Source organism: Petaurus breviceps, unplaced genomic scaffold (genome assembly GCF_028583685.1).
Source record: "Petaurus breviceps papuanus isolate PSGF00001 unplaced genomic scaffold, PetGlider_PUasm1.0 128, whole genome shotgun sequence".
In the NCBI taxonomy this organism is placed as follows: Eukaryota; Metazoa; Chordata; class Mammalia; order Diprotodontia; family Petauridae; genus Petaurus; species Petaurus breviceps.
Genome location: NW_027185664.1, coordinates 4,596,721 through 4,614,477, shown reverse-complemented (window position 1 = coordinate 4,614,477; position 17,757 = coordinate 4,596,721). Strand labels below are relative to the sequence as shown.

The following is a 17,757-nucleotide window of genomic DNA, read 5'->3' as shown; positions in this document are numbered from 1 at the left end:
TATATATATATATTAAACATTTGGTTTTGAAACTTTGAATTCCAGATTCATTCCCTTTCTCCCTCATCACCCATCCTTACAGGGAAGATAAGCAATTCAGCATAGGTTGTACATGTGTAGCTATGCAAAACATTTCCATAGTGGATATATTGTGAAAGACTGACTATATTTCCCTCCCTCCTATCCCACCTCCCACTTGTTCTGTTCTCTACTTTGATCCTGTCCCTTTGCAAAAGTGGGTGCTTCCAACTTCCCTCCCCCACAACCTGCCCTCCCTTCCATCATCCCCCCTCTCGTCCCCTTTCCTGCTATTCTCCTGTAGGGTGAGATACCTGTTTAGTGTGTATGTCATTCCCTCGCTAAGCCAAATTCAATGAGAATAAGGTTGACCCATTCCCTTTTGTCTTCCTATTCTTCCCCTCCATTGTAACCATTTTCCCTTGCCTCTTCTGTATGAGTTGACCCCATTCTGTCTCTCCCCATCTCCTTTCATTATATTCCTCTCTCACCTCTTAATTTCATCTTTTAAGTATCATCCCTTCCTATTAAATTGGTCCTGTGCCCTCTATCTATGTATACCTGTAAACATATACACACAATATAGGATTGGCTAAGATGACAAAGAAGGAAAACAATAAATCCTGCAGGGAATGTGGAACATTCAGGTATATGAATGGACCTGTTGGTGGAACTGTGAACTAGTTTAACTATTCTAGAAAGAAATTTGGAACTGTGCCCAAATAGCTATTAAATTGTGTTTACCCTGTGACCCAGCAATACCTGTAACCCTGAGTAGGTTGAAGAAAGGAAAGACATGGGGCGGCCAAGTGGCTCAGGAAGTAAGAGCCCCGGCTCCAGTGTTGGGATGACCTGGGGATCAAATCCGGGCTCAGATACTTAGCACCACACCCAGAAATAACTGGCTGTGTAACCTTGAGCAAGTTACTTAACCCTGATTGCTTACAAAAAAAAAAAAAAAAAGGAAAGACCTATAGGTACAAAAAATATTTTATAGCAGTTCATTTTGTGGTAGTAAAAAATGGGGAACTGAGAGGATGCCCATCATGTGGAGAATGGCCAAACGAATGATGTATAAATTTCATGGAATACTATTGTCCTGTTGGAAATAATTAAGGAGATGGTTTCAGGAAAAGCTGGGAAGACTTCTCTGAGCTGATGTGAAGTGACCAACCAGGAGATTGTTTGTACGGTAACAAGATCAACTCTGAAAGACTTAGGAGCTCTGATTTCCATAATGACCAACCACAATTTCAAAGGACTCATAATTAATATGCTCTTCACCTCCAGATAGAGAAGTGATGGACTCAGAGTGGAGACTGAAGTATATTCTTTTCCTTTTGTAATGGACTTTGTGTTTCTTGCCTTCTTCGTGGAGGAGGAAGAGAATTTGGAACTGAATATAACAAAGTTGAATTTTTGAAAATGTGGCAACATGGAAAAGTCTTGTTGAGTAGATAGGGTTTGAACTGATTCTGGAAGGGAAGTTGAGGAAACCAGAGAGGAGGATCAAGCACAGACGTGAGGGGCACCTCATATAGAGAGACAAGTGAGAATGGAATGTCCTGTGCAGAGAAGCAGGAGATAGACCTGTGTGACAGTGAATACAAGGGAGTAGATTATAAGATAACTGGAAAGGTAGGTTATGAAGAGCTTATATTTGACTCTAGAGGTAATAGGGAGCCCCTGGAGTTCATTGAGTGGAGGTTGACATGGTCTGACCTACGCTTTAGAAGAATCTCCTTGGCAGGTTAGTGGAGAATTTATTAGAATGGGGAGACACTAGCCAGCAAGATCAATTAGAAAGCTATTGTATGTGTCCAGTAGATATATGGTGAGGAATTAGACTTATGGCTGTATGAGTAGAAAGAAGGGGATATATATGAATGAGGTATGGAAATGGCAAGATTTGGCAATGGAGTAGGTATGTGGGGTGAGTGAGAGTAAAGAGTCAAGGATGCTACTGATGTTTAGGGTCTGTGTGCTTGGGAAGATAGTGATATCCTTAACAGCAGGATCTGGGGGAAAATGCGTTCTGTTTTGGACATGCTTTTGAGATGCCTGTGGGACATACAACTCAGGATATCCAAAAGACATTAAAAGAGAATTAATGCTGGATAGATAGATATGGGATGCATCTAAATACAAATAACTGAATCCATTGGATCTGATATGATCACCAAGTGAGAGAGCAGGGATTTCTTAACCTTTTTTGTGTCATGGACCTCTTTGGCAATCTGGTAAAACCTGTGAACCCCTTCTTATAATGGTTTTTTTTTAAATTTCGTGAAATGCTAAATTTTAGTTAAAGATTAGTGAAAATAAAGGTATATTTCTCCCATTCAAATTCACAGGCTACCTGAAATCTATTTGGAGAGTCTTTGGTGCTAGTGGGAATAGAGGGGGAGCAGGAGGTTCTGTGTACTCCTAGATAACAACCCCTGGATAGAGGGTGAAGAGAAGAGGGTCAAGGATATCAGCATACAAGTGTGACCAAAAAAAGGAAATGGAGCATTCTTTTAGCAAAATCGAGGGATTTTTTTTAAAAATGCATACCCCATCATGCCTTAGTCCCCTGTGTTGTTTCAAGACACATAGAGGAAAGCCTGTATTACTTTTGGTTGACTCCTAGTCAAGAATTTATGGGAGGGCATGGATACTAGTTGCAAAGACAGAGATGGGTAATGATCTACCGCGAACGAGGGATTATGGATATGGATGACGGTACAGAGCCATAGAAGTATACTAGAAAGTTTTTTATTAGGGGAAGATAAACATCTTTTGACATTGGGAATGCAAATACAACAGCATGGAGTTGTAGAAATAGCACTGATTTGGAGTCATGGGACTTGAATGTGAATCCCAGTTCTGTACTTAGTACCTGTGTAACCCTTGGACAAGCCACCAAATACTTCTTGACCTCATTTTCCTCACCTGTAAAATGAGGGGATTGGACTAGATTACATCTGAACTCCCTCACAACTCAATCTCTATGCTCCTGTGACTAGAAGGACCTGGTAAAAGACAAGTTATTTCTTGGAGGTAATTTATGTGTCAGGAAAATCTTGAAGAAAGCTAAAAGGCCTCAGCCCAGGAAGTTAGGGTGTCATTATTTGGGAGGTCTAATAACAAGTTTCAGGCATCCAGCTGCTGGTATTAGAATTCAGGATAGGACTGTAATCCTTAAGATAAATTAGTAGGGGAGGGATTCGGGCCCAGGGGCAAGAGACTGTTCCTGTAATCAGGGTACAAAACCAGAGGGGACCCAATAATAAGGTTACTCAAAATATAGTCATTACATTTCCCTTGCTTAAAAGCTGAAGTAAAGAAACTTGAGATAGAGATGAATAAGTCCTTTCTTTGGAGTTTAGAAAGCTGCATTGGCAGCCGTCAGCATTTCCCTAGAGAGGTGGTGGAACGTAGGTAGTTACTGAGGAGAAAAGCAAAAGAATATCTCTGAGTAAAGAAAGTAAAGTGGGGTAAGCAGTAAGCAGTACCCATGACATGAAGGGAGTCCCTTCCCCACGTATAGCTAATAATTGCTGATGGACTAGGAGGGAATACTCATCTTCCCAAAACAGCACTGTGTGGCCCTTCATTTGCATGAGATACTCTTAAGTCAGGGGATTGACTATAACTAAAAATTAGTTGTTTCTGAATAACGTTTTTCAGTACTGTGAAAAATATTATAATTCATAATCAGTATGTTTTTGTTTCATTTTTTAAACAGACATTAAAAATGAATCAACTGACCGGCCTTATGGTGAGTAGAGCTTTTTAATACATGTATATATGTATGTATATGCCTATGTATTCATGTATGTATGTATACACACCTGTATATTCACATATATACATATATTTATATGTATGTATATAGTATTTAGCCCTTTGTTTTGTGATAGTAAGACCTAAGTGAATCAATGATCTAATTGTTGTTTCTCCCTCCAGTAAAGTAGATCACAATTCATCTATGCTTTCTTAACCTGCGCATATCTTCTCTCTGCCCTCCTATAAAGCTGTATTGGGCGGGATTGGGGGTGGGGGTGAAGGTAGGAAGGAGGTGTCTAATCAAAATGCTAGAAGCTGCCTTCTAGGTCTTTAACATTATGTGAATACCAGTTCAGCCATTGAGCTCTCATCTGTTACCCTTCATTCTGGCTGCATGATTGACCCGCCTCATTTTTTCAAGCATGCATCTCCTGAATGATATATTTTGTGATGCTTCTTGTGTATGGGTAATCATTGGCAATATACTGTCCCCTCTACTGCCCGTAATATCTCTTCATTGCCATTTTGCTCCCTTGCAGTTTTGGACCTTCAGAGATGTGTTTTTTTCATGTGTAATAATACCAAAATAATACTAATATTAAGGAGATGAGTTTCTGTTTAAAGGCTCAGCTTGAGATTGTTGGAAACCTTGCACAGTTTTCCCCAATACAATGAAGCTCATTCTCTTCTTCCTCTTCTGGGATCATTCTAAGGTATTATATTAGCTGCATATCATACTTTCAACAAAATTTTTTTTACCCACTTCTGTCTTCTTCTGTGGATCATTGGAGGCTGAACTCTCTTGGGTGATGGTAGATCTCATTTAGAAGCCAATGAAGGACATAATGCAATTAATTTTAAAATTTTAAAAACTTTTAAAAAGGAGCATGTCATAGTAATAATAAAGATATTTAAAACATTTAAACTTGGCAGCTGCTTTACTATAAGGATTATTATGACCAACAGTTGGTTCATTTTGTATTTAAAGAAGTTTTATATGTACCCTAATTTAGTATACTAATGAAATATTTTATGTCATCTTTGTATCATAGAGGCAAAGTTTTGCCATAGCTAACATAGTTTTAGTTTTGATGCCACTCCCTTTGAGATTTCTAACATGATTAGTATGCCTCAGTGATATGTTGTATCCAGCATTGACAACCCCCTGCCATATACCTGATTTCTTAAATGCAGAATACTAGCACCAAAAAAACTGAATAACTCTTTTTGTAATGATAAAACAAATTCACTACTAGAAAAAATAAGATAGTGTGACTATAGCACAAATGAAATAAAGCAATACACTATATAATGTTGTTATTAAGGGACAAGGTTATAGATTTTCTATATGATGAAGGAAAAGGACATGGATATGGTCAGGCCTAATCTTTAGGAAAATCATTTTGGCCACCATGTGGAGAATGTATTGGAGCAGAGAGACACGCAAGGAAGGAAATCCAATTAGGAGGCTATGGCAGTTATCAAAGCAAAAGGTGACAGAGGGCCTGAAGTAGGGAGGTGACTGTGTGGGTGGAGAAATGGGTATGTGTGGGAAGCATGGTATAAAGAAAGAAATGACAAGATTTGACAAATGATTGGATCTGTGGGGTGAGGAAGTGAGAGTAGTTGAAGATGACACCGAGGTTATGAACTTTGGTAGCTGAAAGAATGATGCTTTTGACATATTAAGGAGGTTCAGAACAGGAGTGTGATTAGGAGAAAAGAATGAGCTCTGTTTGGGACGTGGTATATTTGAGATGATTATGGCACATCTAGTTCAAAATGTCTAGTCGGCTTTTGATGATATGGGACTAGAGCTGAGGAGAGAGACTATGCCTAAATAAATAGACCTGAGAATTATCTGTATAGAGATTATAAATGAACCATGAAAACTAATGAGATTATCAAGTGAGAGATGATCTTAGGAAGAAAAGAGAGCTAGGACAGATCTTTGGGGGACACTCACATTTTGGTGGGTAAAGGTGGTATTACCAGCAAAAAATAGTGGAGTTAGAAGAAGTAGTTATTTGGGGAAAAGATGATAGATTCAATTTTGGATGTGTTGAATTTGAGGTGGTTACAAGAGATCAAGGCAAAGTCTTGTGAGGAGTTAAAGATGCAGAGCAGGTAGGTGGCATAGTAGATAAGAGTGCTGGGTTTGAAGTCAGAAAGACTTGCCTTCCTGGGTTCAGATTTGACTTCAGACATTTACTAGTTATATGACCAAGGGCAAGTTATTTACCTCTGTTTGCCTCAGTTTCCTTATCTGTAAAAAAATCTGGAGAAGGAAGTGGCAAACCACTCCCGTGGGAAAGCCACGGACAAAACCTTAGAGTACATTGACCTTGACAGATTGGGGAGGAGAGGAGTCACTGAAGGAAGTGATTAGGTAACAGGAAGAACTAGAAGAGTGGTGTTTTGGAAGCCATAGGATGAGATAGTGTGTGACCATTTTTTCTGTGGCATTGTAGAGAAGGTTTCTATTTAGGTATGGGTTAGACTAGATCAGGGGTTCTTTAATTTTATGTATTGTGATTCCTTTGGACAACTGGATAAAGCATTTGGACCTCTCAAAATAATGTTTTTCATTTTTTATTAACTGTCAGAAATGTTAAATTTCAGTTAGAGATAAGTGAAAATAAAGATAAAATTTTTCCCCATCCACATTCTAAGTCTCACCTGAAATCTATTCAGAGATACGAGGTTAAGAATATTACACTGAAAGCTGAGATCCCTGCTGACTTTTTCATTCTGTGAGATTATCTAGAAGTTGACACGTTACCAGCAGTGTCAATCAAATACTGCAGAGAAGTCACAGAAGAGGTAGGATTAAAAAAAGGACATCGTTGATGACCATTAAGAGAATGTTTCAGTAGTTATAGACACAGAAATCAAATTGCAAATTGAAGAGAGAGAATTGTGAAATGAAGATGTAAATGAAATAAAATTTAATGATGCTTTTTTAAAAAAACATTTCACTTCCAAGTAACTGCTTCTCCCCACCTTAGCTTACAACAGAGAAAAACAGTTAAGAAACACAAACTGAAAAAAAAAAGCCATCAGTGGAGTTAAAGTTTACATAGCTTTCCACATCTGAAGTCTGCTTCCTCCCTATCATTATCAGTCTTCCAGAGTTAAGATTGATCATTGCATCAGTCTGAATTCAGAAATGAAAAAGAATGCTTTTTATAGAAATTTGTCAGTGAAAGGAAACATTGTGGTAGAATGGTTGAAAACTTTTATAGTATTGAAGAGACTTAAGTATGATGGGAAGCAACCAATGGAGAGGTAGAGATTGAAGATGCATATGAGATACTACCACCTCCAGTAAGAGATGATGGCCTCAGAGGGCAGAACAAAACTTTTTTTACATGGCTAATATGGGAATTTGTTGTACTTGACTATACATGTTTATAATGGGTTTTCTTTTTCTTGCTTTCTCAATGAGTGAGGTGAGGGCAGGTAGAAGGGAGAGAATTCAGAGCTGAAATTATGTTTTTTAAGAACATGCAGGTGAGAAAAGGGATGATTACACACTGTTCCTGGAAAGGGATAATGCTGATACAGTGTTAGTGTAGTATGCCATGGTACCCACCCCTCCTTCCTGTTTTACTTTGGGTTGGCTTGCTCACTCACCCAACCTGAACTGGCACACTGGTAAATCAGGAGTTCCCAGAGGGGGTGGCCATGTTGCTACAACTCATGCTTAGGGTCTTACGAATAACCTTGTTGTGGGGGAGTTGTGCTTCTGCTACTCACAATTCTAGCTTCTAAGTCCCCATCCCTGTGTTTCCCATTTAACAAGCCAGCCAAAATTACACATTAACTTTTTTTAAATGTCATTTATTGAAATTTTGTTTTTTACATAGCTTCCATTTTTTTCTTTATTTCCTTCCTCCTCCCTTTAGAGATCCATCTCTTTAAAAAAAAAATTTTTTTTTAGAAAAAGAAGAGGGGTGGCAAGGTGGCATAATGGATAGAGCATCAACCCAGGAGACAGGAGGACCTGAGTTCAAATCTGGCCTCAGACATTTATTAGCAGTGTGATCCATAGGCAAGTCATTTAACCCTGATTGCCTCTAAAAAATAAAGAAAGAAAGTAAGGAGAAAATGAATATACCTAAGTCCCAATTAGTGCAAATAAGGAATTTCCAGAAGTGGTTGCATTATTTGAATTCATACCAAATATTTCTATTGGGCTAGAAATGCCTACCATATTTTACATAATTATGATTTTGAATATTATTAATTCAGATACATGTAGGGGATTAATTTTTCTCCCAATCAGGACCCAGCTGTAAAACCAATCAACACATCAAAAAATTCAGTATTATATTTTATTTTCCATACCCTTGGAACCCACACTTCTAGAAAGAAGCAAGAAGAAAATACCATTAACTCTTGTTTTTTTGCTTTTTTCGGAGGGCATTTGGAGTTAAGTGACTTGCCCAAGGTCACCCGGCTAGTTTTTGTGTTAAGTGTCTGAGGCAGCATTTGAACTCAGGTCCTCCTGACTACAGGGCCGGTGCTCTATTCACTGCGCTACCTAGCTGCCCCCAATTAACTCTTGATCAAAAACATTTACTAAACATAAGGCAAAGCAACAGTAATTAAACATAGCATTCCATAAGCCTTGGATACATTATGTCTAAGTATACAGTGTCTGTGGACAAGAGTGGTCACTTCTGTAGCATAAAGGGATAGTATCAGGAAGCACATTGCCCCAGGTACATCGTAATTCTAAACCTCAGGCCTTGAAGTCTCCTTCGGAAACAATGCCCAACGGTTCACGGATTATGGAGTCAGTCCTTCAGGGCCTTTGTTGTTCAGGAGGTTGAGCCACTTCTCTGTTCAGCTTCCAAGGCAATTTTAGCTTTTTCACCAAAACCACCCTCAGCCTAGGTCCTGCAAAAGCTTTTCCAGATCTGCCTCCTTGTGTGCAGACCACATTACATTCTTTCATCCAAAAGCAGTTCCTCTAAGCCTGAGATGTGCTGAGCTTTTCCAGGTCTCTACCCTTGACTGAGATCTGACGTAATTTCCAACTCAGAAATTATAGATGGCAGTGCAGGAAAAGATGAAGGTAGAATCTTTCCCCTCCAGTCAGACCTTCTCAGTAGCAAAGCTTTTCCCTAAGCAGCAAATAATAGTGTGGTCCCTGAGGTCTTACTGTGACCCAGCTCTAAGGGTTCTTTTCAATTACAGTAAGAGGTCTGGTCTTGGTAAACCAACTGCTGTAGAGCAGTGCCCTGTGTTAAATGATTCATCTCAGTTTCATGATAAGAAACCAAAATACACATTTCTGTCAGCAATACCACAAATAAGTATTATATAGTTGTCTCATTGTCACTAAATAGTTATAACTAATAGGGCTTCCCAAGTTTTTATCTTAAAGTCCTCATGTCTATCTTACATAAATCAGATTAGGGATTTCACTACCTTTACTGTCAGTATCTTCTCTGTGGGGCTGCTTTTTCAGTGTTTCACAACTGTCTTTGATTCTGTCCTTTTCTGTTAATAAAACTCTACATCTGAATGGGTGGGAGCATAAGAGGACACAAAGTCTCTCTCTCTCACCCAAGCTAGAAGTGCAGCAGCCACTAACAGGCCCAATCTCAAGACTAAACAGCAGACAGCTTTAATTTGCTATTTCTCCAGACTTGGGGCCATCAGCTTTTCTTCAGGTGATCTTGTGGTTCTCTGCTCCTGAGGGTCCAACTCTTCATGATCCCATATGGAGTCTTCTTGGAAAAGATACTAGAGTGGTTTGCTGTTTCCTTCTCTGGCTCATTTTATAGAAGAGGAAATGAGGCAAAGAGGGTTAAGTGACTTGCCCAGGGTTACACAGCTAGTAAAGTGTATGAGGCCAGATATGAACTAATGAAGATGAGTCTTCCTGACTCCAGGCCCAGCTCTATCCACTGCACCACCTAGCAGCTCAGAGTCTGAGAATATCACAAAAAGATTTGAGGCCTTTTAAATACAAAATAGTTTTCCCAAACCTAACTTCATACGGTCACTTGCTCTGTAGTTATTGGTTTGCTTTTTTTTCCCCCCACAATTCATTTGACATTAGACTTTCAGTGTTAGGAAAGGGAAGGAAAATTTTGAGATTTTCTGTGAAATTAGTAAAAATTCTGTGAAATTTTCTGTAAAAATAGTCATCTTTACTATTGAAAACATCTGAATATGTCTTTCAAATTAGAAATCAAATTAATATCTTGATCAGTTCACATTTATTTGTAAAGACGCAGTTTTATTATAACTATTCATTATTATAAATAAACTACCTAGCAACACTCTGTGATAGGGGTCAGCAGGTCCTGAGAGCTGTGCTAGAAGGGAGCATGTCAGCCTGTCAGCCCAGTGGTGTGGCACCTCAGCTCTTTGTTACCATTTAACCTGCTGCTACCCATGCTATTAATATTTTACCTCCACTACCTTTCATTAATCTCTACTACCAGTCTTTCTTCTCCCCATTGCTATTCCAATCCCTTGTCCTTGCGTTCTCACCCGTGAACAACATAGGCACATTTTAAACATAGGTATATTCAGAGTGGTCTTTTAAGGTTTTAACCATCTTAGATATGGCCCAGTACTCTCTTAGATCTTCTCCTCAGGATCTCCTTGGCCAAGCACAAATAAGTAAAACAGATCATGTCTTCTTTCTGGCATGGATAGGAACTTTGGTTCTTTAAAAACAGATATGTTGACATAGAGAGAATCATTCAAAGCCAAGTTACACATCTTCACAGTTTATGTATTAATGCCATTCAGCCACACCAGAGCTAGGCCCTGTAGCCACTCTGATATAGCACATTAAGGGAATGGTTAAGGAGAGCAGTTGAGAAAGTGTTAAGTACAATGGGTCATTAGTGTTGGAGGGCACATTTTAAAAATAATCATATTACATCATCCGTGAGTAAAAATGGAAGAGAAAAGTTGGGCAGAGTCGTCTATTCTTTCCAAATTTTATTTACTGCTCTTCTTTGCTCCCTGGTCCTTTACCCATCCCCTCTCAGTTCTGTTTCCGTGTCCTTTTTTTGACCTGTGATTCTCACCATTTCCTTCCTTCTGACTGTCACTCATAACCATCTCATCCTTCCTATTCATTGACATATTTCCTGTAAATCAAGTAGTCATTTTGTAAAAATTAAAGTTACATATACTTCTAATTACTTAAACTACATTTGAAAGTCTTAACATTCTTTTTTTGGGTCCTTATTCAGTAAACATTTGGTTTACTGAATCAAAGAAAATAACTACATTTTACTGTTAGACTCTCTTAAAACTTTTATCACCCTCCTGGTTCTCAAAAGTATTTCTTCTAATTCCAGTTTTTGAAAAGATCTTGATAATGTCTATGTATTTTTCTCTTATGTAAAATAATAAAAAAAATTGTCTTCTAAAAATAGTATAGAATGAAATCTTATTACTTAAATATTTGTTACAATTCATTTAATGAAATTTCTGGTTCTGATATTGTCACATATTACAAAGACAAAAAAAACTCCTCAATTTTAAAACCAATCTATTTTTTTTCTCACAGCCAAAGACAAAGTAGCCCTTTTGATTGGGAATATGAATTATTGGAATCACCCTAAGCTTAAGGCTCCCTTGGTAGATGTTTATGAATTGACCAATTTGTTAAGACAACTGGATTTCAAGGTGGTTTCATTATTGGATCTTACTGAGTATGAGATGCGCAATGCTGTGGATGAATTTTTATTACTTCTGGACCAAGGAGTATATGGTAAGTTCTTTGTGGTGTTGTCTTGATTTTCACATTCTGCAGAAGTCATTCAAACTATTCAGTATCCACTAATTATCAAATGTCATACATTTTGTTTTAAAATCTTTTGTAATACCTAGAAATATTCATTCTTCTAAATAAATAGAAGCTTAGATAAATACATAATAGCTAATTATTGTAAAAGTTTAAAAAAAACTATACTTTTCCCTTGAACTCCAGATTCCTTATCCATATTCTTATATTAGACTGGATACCAATAACAGTTACTACTACTACTATTTTTCATTCCTTAATAAACACATTCCTAGTTCATGTACTATTTTGTAAAAGTTAAAAAGAAAAAAAAGAATTCTGCTTTACTTGTAATTATTTTTCATCATAAATATATTGTTTATATTTCCTTTATGTAACTTTTCAGAAATAATCCGAAACTTGGGGAAGATTTTAGTATAACTATCATATAGGATGCAGATTTACAAATAATTGTAGGATTTTTCTTTTTTCACGATTTTTTTCTGTAGAAATCAGGGTACTGCACAATACAAAAAGGATGGAGGAATAAAATGAACGCTAGATACACAGCTGGGGCTTGGAAATGAATCCTGGTAGTGCTATTCGGTACCAGGGGCAGCTAGTGGTACAGTGGATCGAGCACCAGGCCTAGAGTCAGGAAGACCTGAGTTCAAATCCAGCCTTAGACACTTACTGTCTGTGTGACCCTGGGCAAATCACTTCACTTTTACTTGCCTCAATGGCTCCTCTAAAATGGAGATATGCCGGAGAAGTAAATGGCAAACCATTCCTGTATCTTTGCCAGGAAAAAGCCACAGATGAGTCCATGGGGTCATGTAGATGTGACCGAACTACTGAATGACTGCTACTGCCTCTTCACGTCTCTGGGCCCACTTTCTCATCTGTACACATGAGACGATTGCACTAGATGAAGAGTAATATTCCTTCCAAATTCAACGTCCTGTCCTCCTAAGTAGGCTTATGAAGTGAGTTGCTAACTTCTATGTCACCTGACCACCAAAGTGGAGGATGAGACATTTCTTTGATCCTTACAGCCTCTCAGAACTCTCTGATAGAAACCATGCACAAGAGATAAAGCACTTTTTTGTGCAGTTTAAGGCATTAAGAACCATAATGAGATAACCTAAAGCAGAGAAAGTTAATTTCTAGCCTCTAGCATACTTATTTCCCCATTGGCCATCAAGGTCTCTTAGGGCTGCACCAGCCAACCTGAAGGTTTTCAAAAGAACTCACCTGTACCTTTCCCCCTGTTCTCCACCTCCACTTGCCCCAGTCAAGGAAAACCAAATACCAGAAGCTTACTCTGACTGGGAGTGCAGAGGACCTGGAGCAGGACATGTGTGTGGCACCTTCCACCAAGCCTGAAAGAAAGTGGGCTGGCATCTAGCTGGGCCAGTTCTTTTCTCCCAGAAGTCACTTGGGGTAGAGACTGAAGCAAGTAAAATGTGAATTGCCCAGCATAAGAGGGGACAGAGGCTGCTTTCAGGTTCAACCCTCAAGAAAAATTCAATCAAAGGGGAAGAAGTTTAATAATGAATAATGAAAAAAGACTGAAATTATCAGAGATCTCAGAGTCAGGGAAACTCAATTAAAGACGTTGAGTACACACAGAAAACCTAACAGGGAAGATATTAATAAGATAAGGAATATGGCCTGCAAACCTGAGACTATTAATGAAACAAAGACAGTCATTTGATTAAAAAAAAATTACGTGAATCATTCCTACAAAGAAATTAGTAGTGAGAAGAAATGGCTAGTAAAGACAATGAAAGACAGGTATGTTTCTAGAAATTAATATGTAGATTATTTTTTAGATTACATAAACATTATTTGTATAGTTCAGAATTAACTTGTGCCCTAAAAAAGGAGAAATACAAATTTACTATATCCTAGGCAAAAAGTGAAAAAAAATTAGATTTAGCCTCCTCTCTAGGAACTTACAATTGAATACAGGAGCTAAAATATACACAAGTAATACTTGGATATTGTGATGGATCTGGGATCTCAACAATGTGGGTACTCCTGGTAATGAAGATTACAGTGCTCATCTTCTGCCAATCTTGTCCACGTCTTCCTGTCAACCTTCAAGATGGGATCTTCCATTACTCCAAGGAGAGCATTTGACATCGTATCCCTGTGATTATCTATTCTGAAACCATGACTGATCCACCTCATTTACTAATAATACATTTCTTTGATAATTTCTTTCATATGGCTTCTCCTGAACAATTTGTTATCAGTAATTTTCTGTAACCTACTTTGGGTGACCTGCAACTTTAATTCTTTGAAAATGATCCTATCAGTCTGAATGCAAATCAAAACTTTTTTTAATACTTTATTTTTCTTGTTTTTTTCTTTTGCAACATGGCTAACTAACATGGAAATGTTTTGCATGACTGCATATGTATAATCTATACTTAACTGCTTGTTCCCTCACAGAGAGGGAAGAAGAGAAATGGAGAGAAACTTTGGAACTCAAAATTTTAAAAAGCAAAAGTTAATTGTTTTTACATCTAATTTGAAAAAAAATTTAAATTTTTGCAATTAAAAAAAAAAAAGAAAATGGTCCTGTCCCATGCTTTGACGCATAGAGCATCACTGGAAAAATATCGGCATTAAAAATACAGATACTTGTTTTTAGTAGGAGCTCAGGATCATTAGCAACACTGTATTTTTTCCCTGCTATAATTTAGCTCACTCCCTTCATAGTCAAATCTGGGTGCACTTCATTGTCCATCTGCTGTTTCTGGCCAAGATACATGTACTGATGTAGGAACTCAAGGGGCTATCTACTTGCACATTAATAGTGTTAATAGAACACATTCAGTGACCACTTGCTTTTTCTTATGTGCATAGTTATGCCAAACTCCTCAGTGATTATGAAACCATTTAGGATACTTTGCAACATTCCTGATTTTGATGCTATTAGCACAATACTATCTTCAAATAAGAACATCAGTAAGACTTCACTATCTATAGGGAATTGTAATATAGTTATGTAATGTACTTTTAAAAATCCTGATTGAAACCCCAGATTGCTTTTTTAAAAAATGAACCTGTTTTCTTTTCAGAGGGAGAGAGGGGAGGCAATAGGGTTTAAGTGACTTGCCCAGGGTAGCACACCTCGTAAATGTCAAGTGTCTAAGTCTGGATTTAAACTCAGGTCCTCCTGACTCCAGGGCCAGTGCTCTGTCAACTTTGCCACCCAGCTGCCCCTAACAAACCTGTTTTCATTATGATAAGTAATGTTTCTAATAATCTTAGCTGTTCTTTGATATGGGGTGACACAGTCTGAACTCATTAGAAGGAAAATTGGAAAGGAGAATCTTTAAGGTTTCTTCTTAGTCTGTTTTAAAGAAAAGTGTTTTAAAATTGTAAATAAATCTGCAAGGGTATTTTGTTTCATCTTCAAACACATCGTTGACCTTTAATTTCATAGACTAGTCAACTTAATATAGTAAGATATCTACTTACTATAACATAATAAAAGTTTCCCAACAAATAGAATTAACAAATTGTAGAAATGAAAATTATTTACTTTTTCATTTTTAAATTATATTACTATTACATATTTGCATATCATTAAAAATCTAAGTATTTCCTCTCCTTAATATCATTCTAAGATTACTGTTACCAAAAAACCTGAAAATTGTATACAACTTTTTAAAAATAAATCTTAATTTTATCTCCTAACAAATCACTAATAGTGATTTGATGCTCATTTGTTTGTCCTCTATCATGTAAAATTTATGTGAAATTATGACCTTATCTCATTTTTTAAGTTATTGCTTTTAGACTAAATATTGTTCTCATTTTATCTTACATAAATATGTTCATATATAGGTTGTATAAAATATTAATCTCCCATAATAGTTATCTGTGGGTTCTCCACAGTTTTTATATTTTTTCATGGTACTTTTTCACATGGTACAAAGAGAATGATTTTATGTAACTTCATTCTGTGAAAAATTATTTACAAGTAAGGTAGGTTTTTATCAATAGATTTCTTTAAAAACCTAGCAAAGTAGGGGTTTTTTTTAGTTAAAGTGATCATTTAATTTACCCCTTTAATAGTAAATTTCCATAGCCAGATGGCTAACTGTGGAAAAAAATCTAATAAAATATAAAGAGAGAAAAGTGGCACCATCTGCTGTAAAGGGCAGAAACTTGTGTCATAGTTGACCAAACATGCTTTTCTGATAATAAACTATTGTCTTAGAGGCTACAAATCCTAATTGCTGCCTCTCAGGCTCTTCTTAAGGAAATCAGAAGGCAATGGTGTAGGTATGATTAGAGCCTCTTATTTTATTATTCCTAAGAATCAAAACTTCTACTTCTGCAACTGTTTGGCGGTGAAAAGTAGGAGAGATGTAATGATGATAGCTTGAAATGAGAGCTGGATCAAGTGAAGGACCAGGGACATTTAATGTTTGTTGGCAACAAAGAAGAAACCAGTGAATAAGGAGAAATTGAAGATTAAAGAAAAGAGGGTTAATTGAAAGGGCAGGCTTTTGGAGAAGACAGGCTCAGATTCCAATAGACTGATTGGTCCTGGCAAGAAGGGCTACCAGTCATATACTAGAGTGAAAGGGGAAGAAAACAGGGATGATGTAGAGTACCCTTGAGATGCAGAATGGGGAATAAATTCTAAATAAATACTCTCAACTTAGGAAAGAAGACAAGGTCTTCTGCTAAAAGAAAGTGAAGGTATGGTGTGGCATAGGTACTTTGAGAAGCAAAGATTTAGAATAGTTGCTGTGAGAAATGGAAATGCAGAAATGAAAATGGAAAATAGAAAATTAATCAAGAAAATATAGGAAGATTGCTGTGCTAAAGTTAGGACCTAGGTGAGATTAAGTAACATAAATTTTAATGGACCTAGTCATCAGAATTGAGTGACTTCCTCTAGCAGCGTCCAACAGAATGCAAAACGGAGTAGAGGAGGGAAGTGGTCCAGAGTTAAGATTTAGTAAGGCCTAGGGAATAGGGTAGAGGACATTGTATAGTTCAATTGGTTAAATAATAAGCTCAAGGGTAAAAATGGGGGAGAAAGTGAGGTCAGATGGAGATAGAGTAGGAGAACTTTCCAGGGGTGGAGAGTAGATGGGGCTCATGGTGAGAATGTAGAATAAATTTAAAAGGGGCATGGTAGAGGGTGAGATAGATACTCCCTTCACTGGTATAGATTGCAGGCTACCCCTGATTCTATGCAATTCCTGTCCCTCTATTTCTGTAAATCAACCATAGAAAGTCTTTCTACATTACCAAAAGGCTTTCTCCAGTTTAAAAATATATTTTATCATACCCGTGGTAGTATTCAGGTTTGCCTTTCTTTTTTTTACACATACCTCTCTACTTGACCTACTTCCTTTTCAGGTCATTATTAATGATTCTTGATGATGGTAATAACAACTTTTACTTAGAGTACTTTAAGTTTCCCAAAACATGCTTCTTACAGAAGCCTTATGAAGTAGTATAAGAATTATTAATAATTCATTTAACCTCATGCAAATTATTGTTGATAATATACTGGAGGTTATGAAACAAAAAAAGTTGATAATAAGACAAGAGGACTTGCTCTCTATTAGTGGAATCTTTTAATGGACTGTTTTATAATAGACTGAAGTTACATTTAGCTTTATAAAACTAGTAGGAAATTTTCTGGTTTTAATTTCAACCTAAAGTTGTTTTTATGCTGTCCTAAAAAGATTTAACTGGATCTATTTTTATTTACGGATCAAAAATGATTTTGTAATTTAAATTCAATATTTGGGTAATAATCTGTTATGTTCATCTTACCAATAATTCAGCATTAAAACTACATTTCATAATCAGTATATTATATATGTGTGTGTACATATATGTGTATGTTATGTGTGTGTTTGTATATATTGTCAGAGCCAAGGGTCACAGATCCAAAGATTTTCTGTAACCCTAAAATATAAATATAACTCTCAATAGTGCTTCTCTTCCCCCAAACCAGACACTATCTGTTAAATATTTGAAGTACATGACATTGTTCTAAGTGCTGTTTCAGTTCTATTGAAAGTTATGGCTTTTCCACTTTAACCTGTAAAAGAACTTTGTATATAAAAATGTGCAGGCACTTTTCTTTAAGAGAATATATACAAGTGTACACACACACACACACACACACACACACACACACACACACACACACA

General features: G+C 37.0%; 1 protein-coding gene and 1 long non-coding RNA gene across 3 annotated transcripts in view; one reads left to right on the top strand and one right to left on the bottom strand.

Moving 5' to 3' along the window:
- The window catches only part of LOC138171831 (uncharacterized), a 97,566-nt gene that overhangs the window by 7,787 nt on the left and 72,022 nt on the right, over positions 1–17,757 (bottom strand). The gene's annotated exons all lie outside the window — the stretch shown is intronic.
- LOC138171803 (mucosa-associated lymphoid tissue lymphoma translocation protein 1-like) overlaps positions 1–17,757 on the top strand; it is a 91,668-nt gene that overhangs the window by 44,282 nt on the left and 29,629 nt on the right. For both annotated transcript variants that reach the window (XM_069101400.1, XM_069101401.1), the window contains 2 exons: positions 3,749–3,781; positions 11,339–11,542. In XM_069101400.1, coding sequence (XP_068957501.1) covers positions 3,749–3,781; positions 11,339–11,542 — 237 coding nt within the window. The remainder of the gene's footprint in view (positions 1–3,748; positions 3,782–11,338; positions 11,543–17,757) is intronic.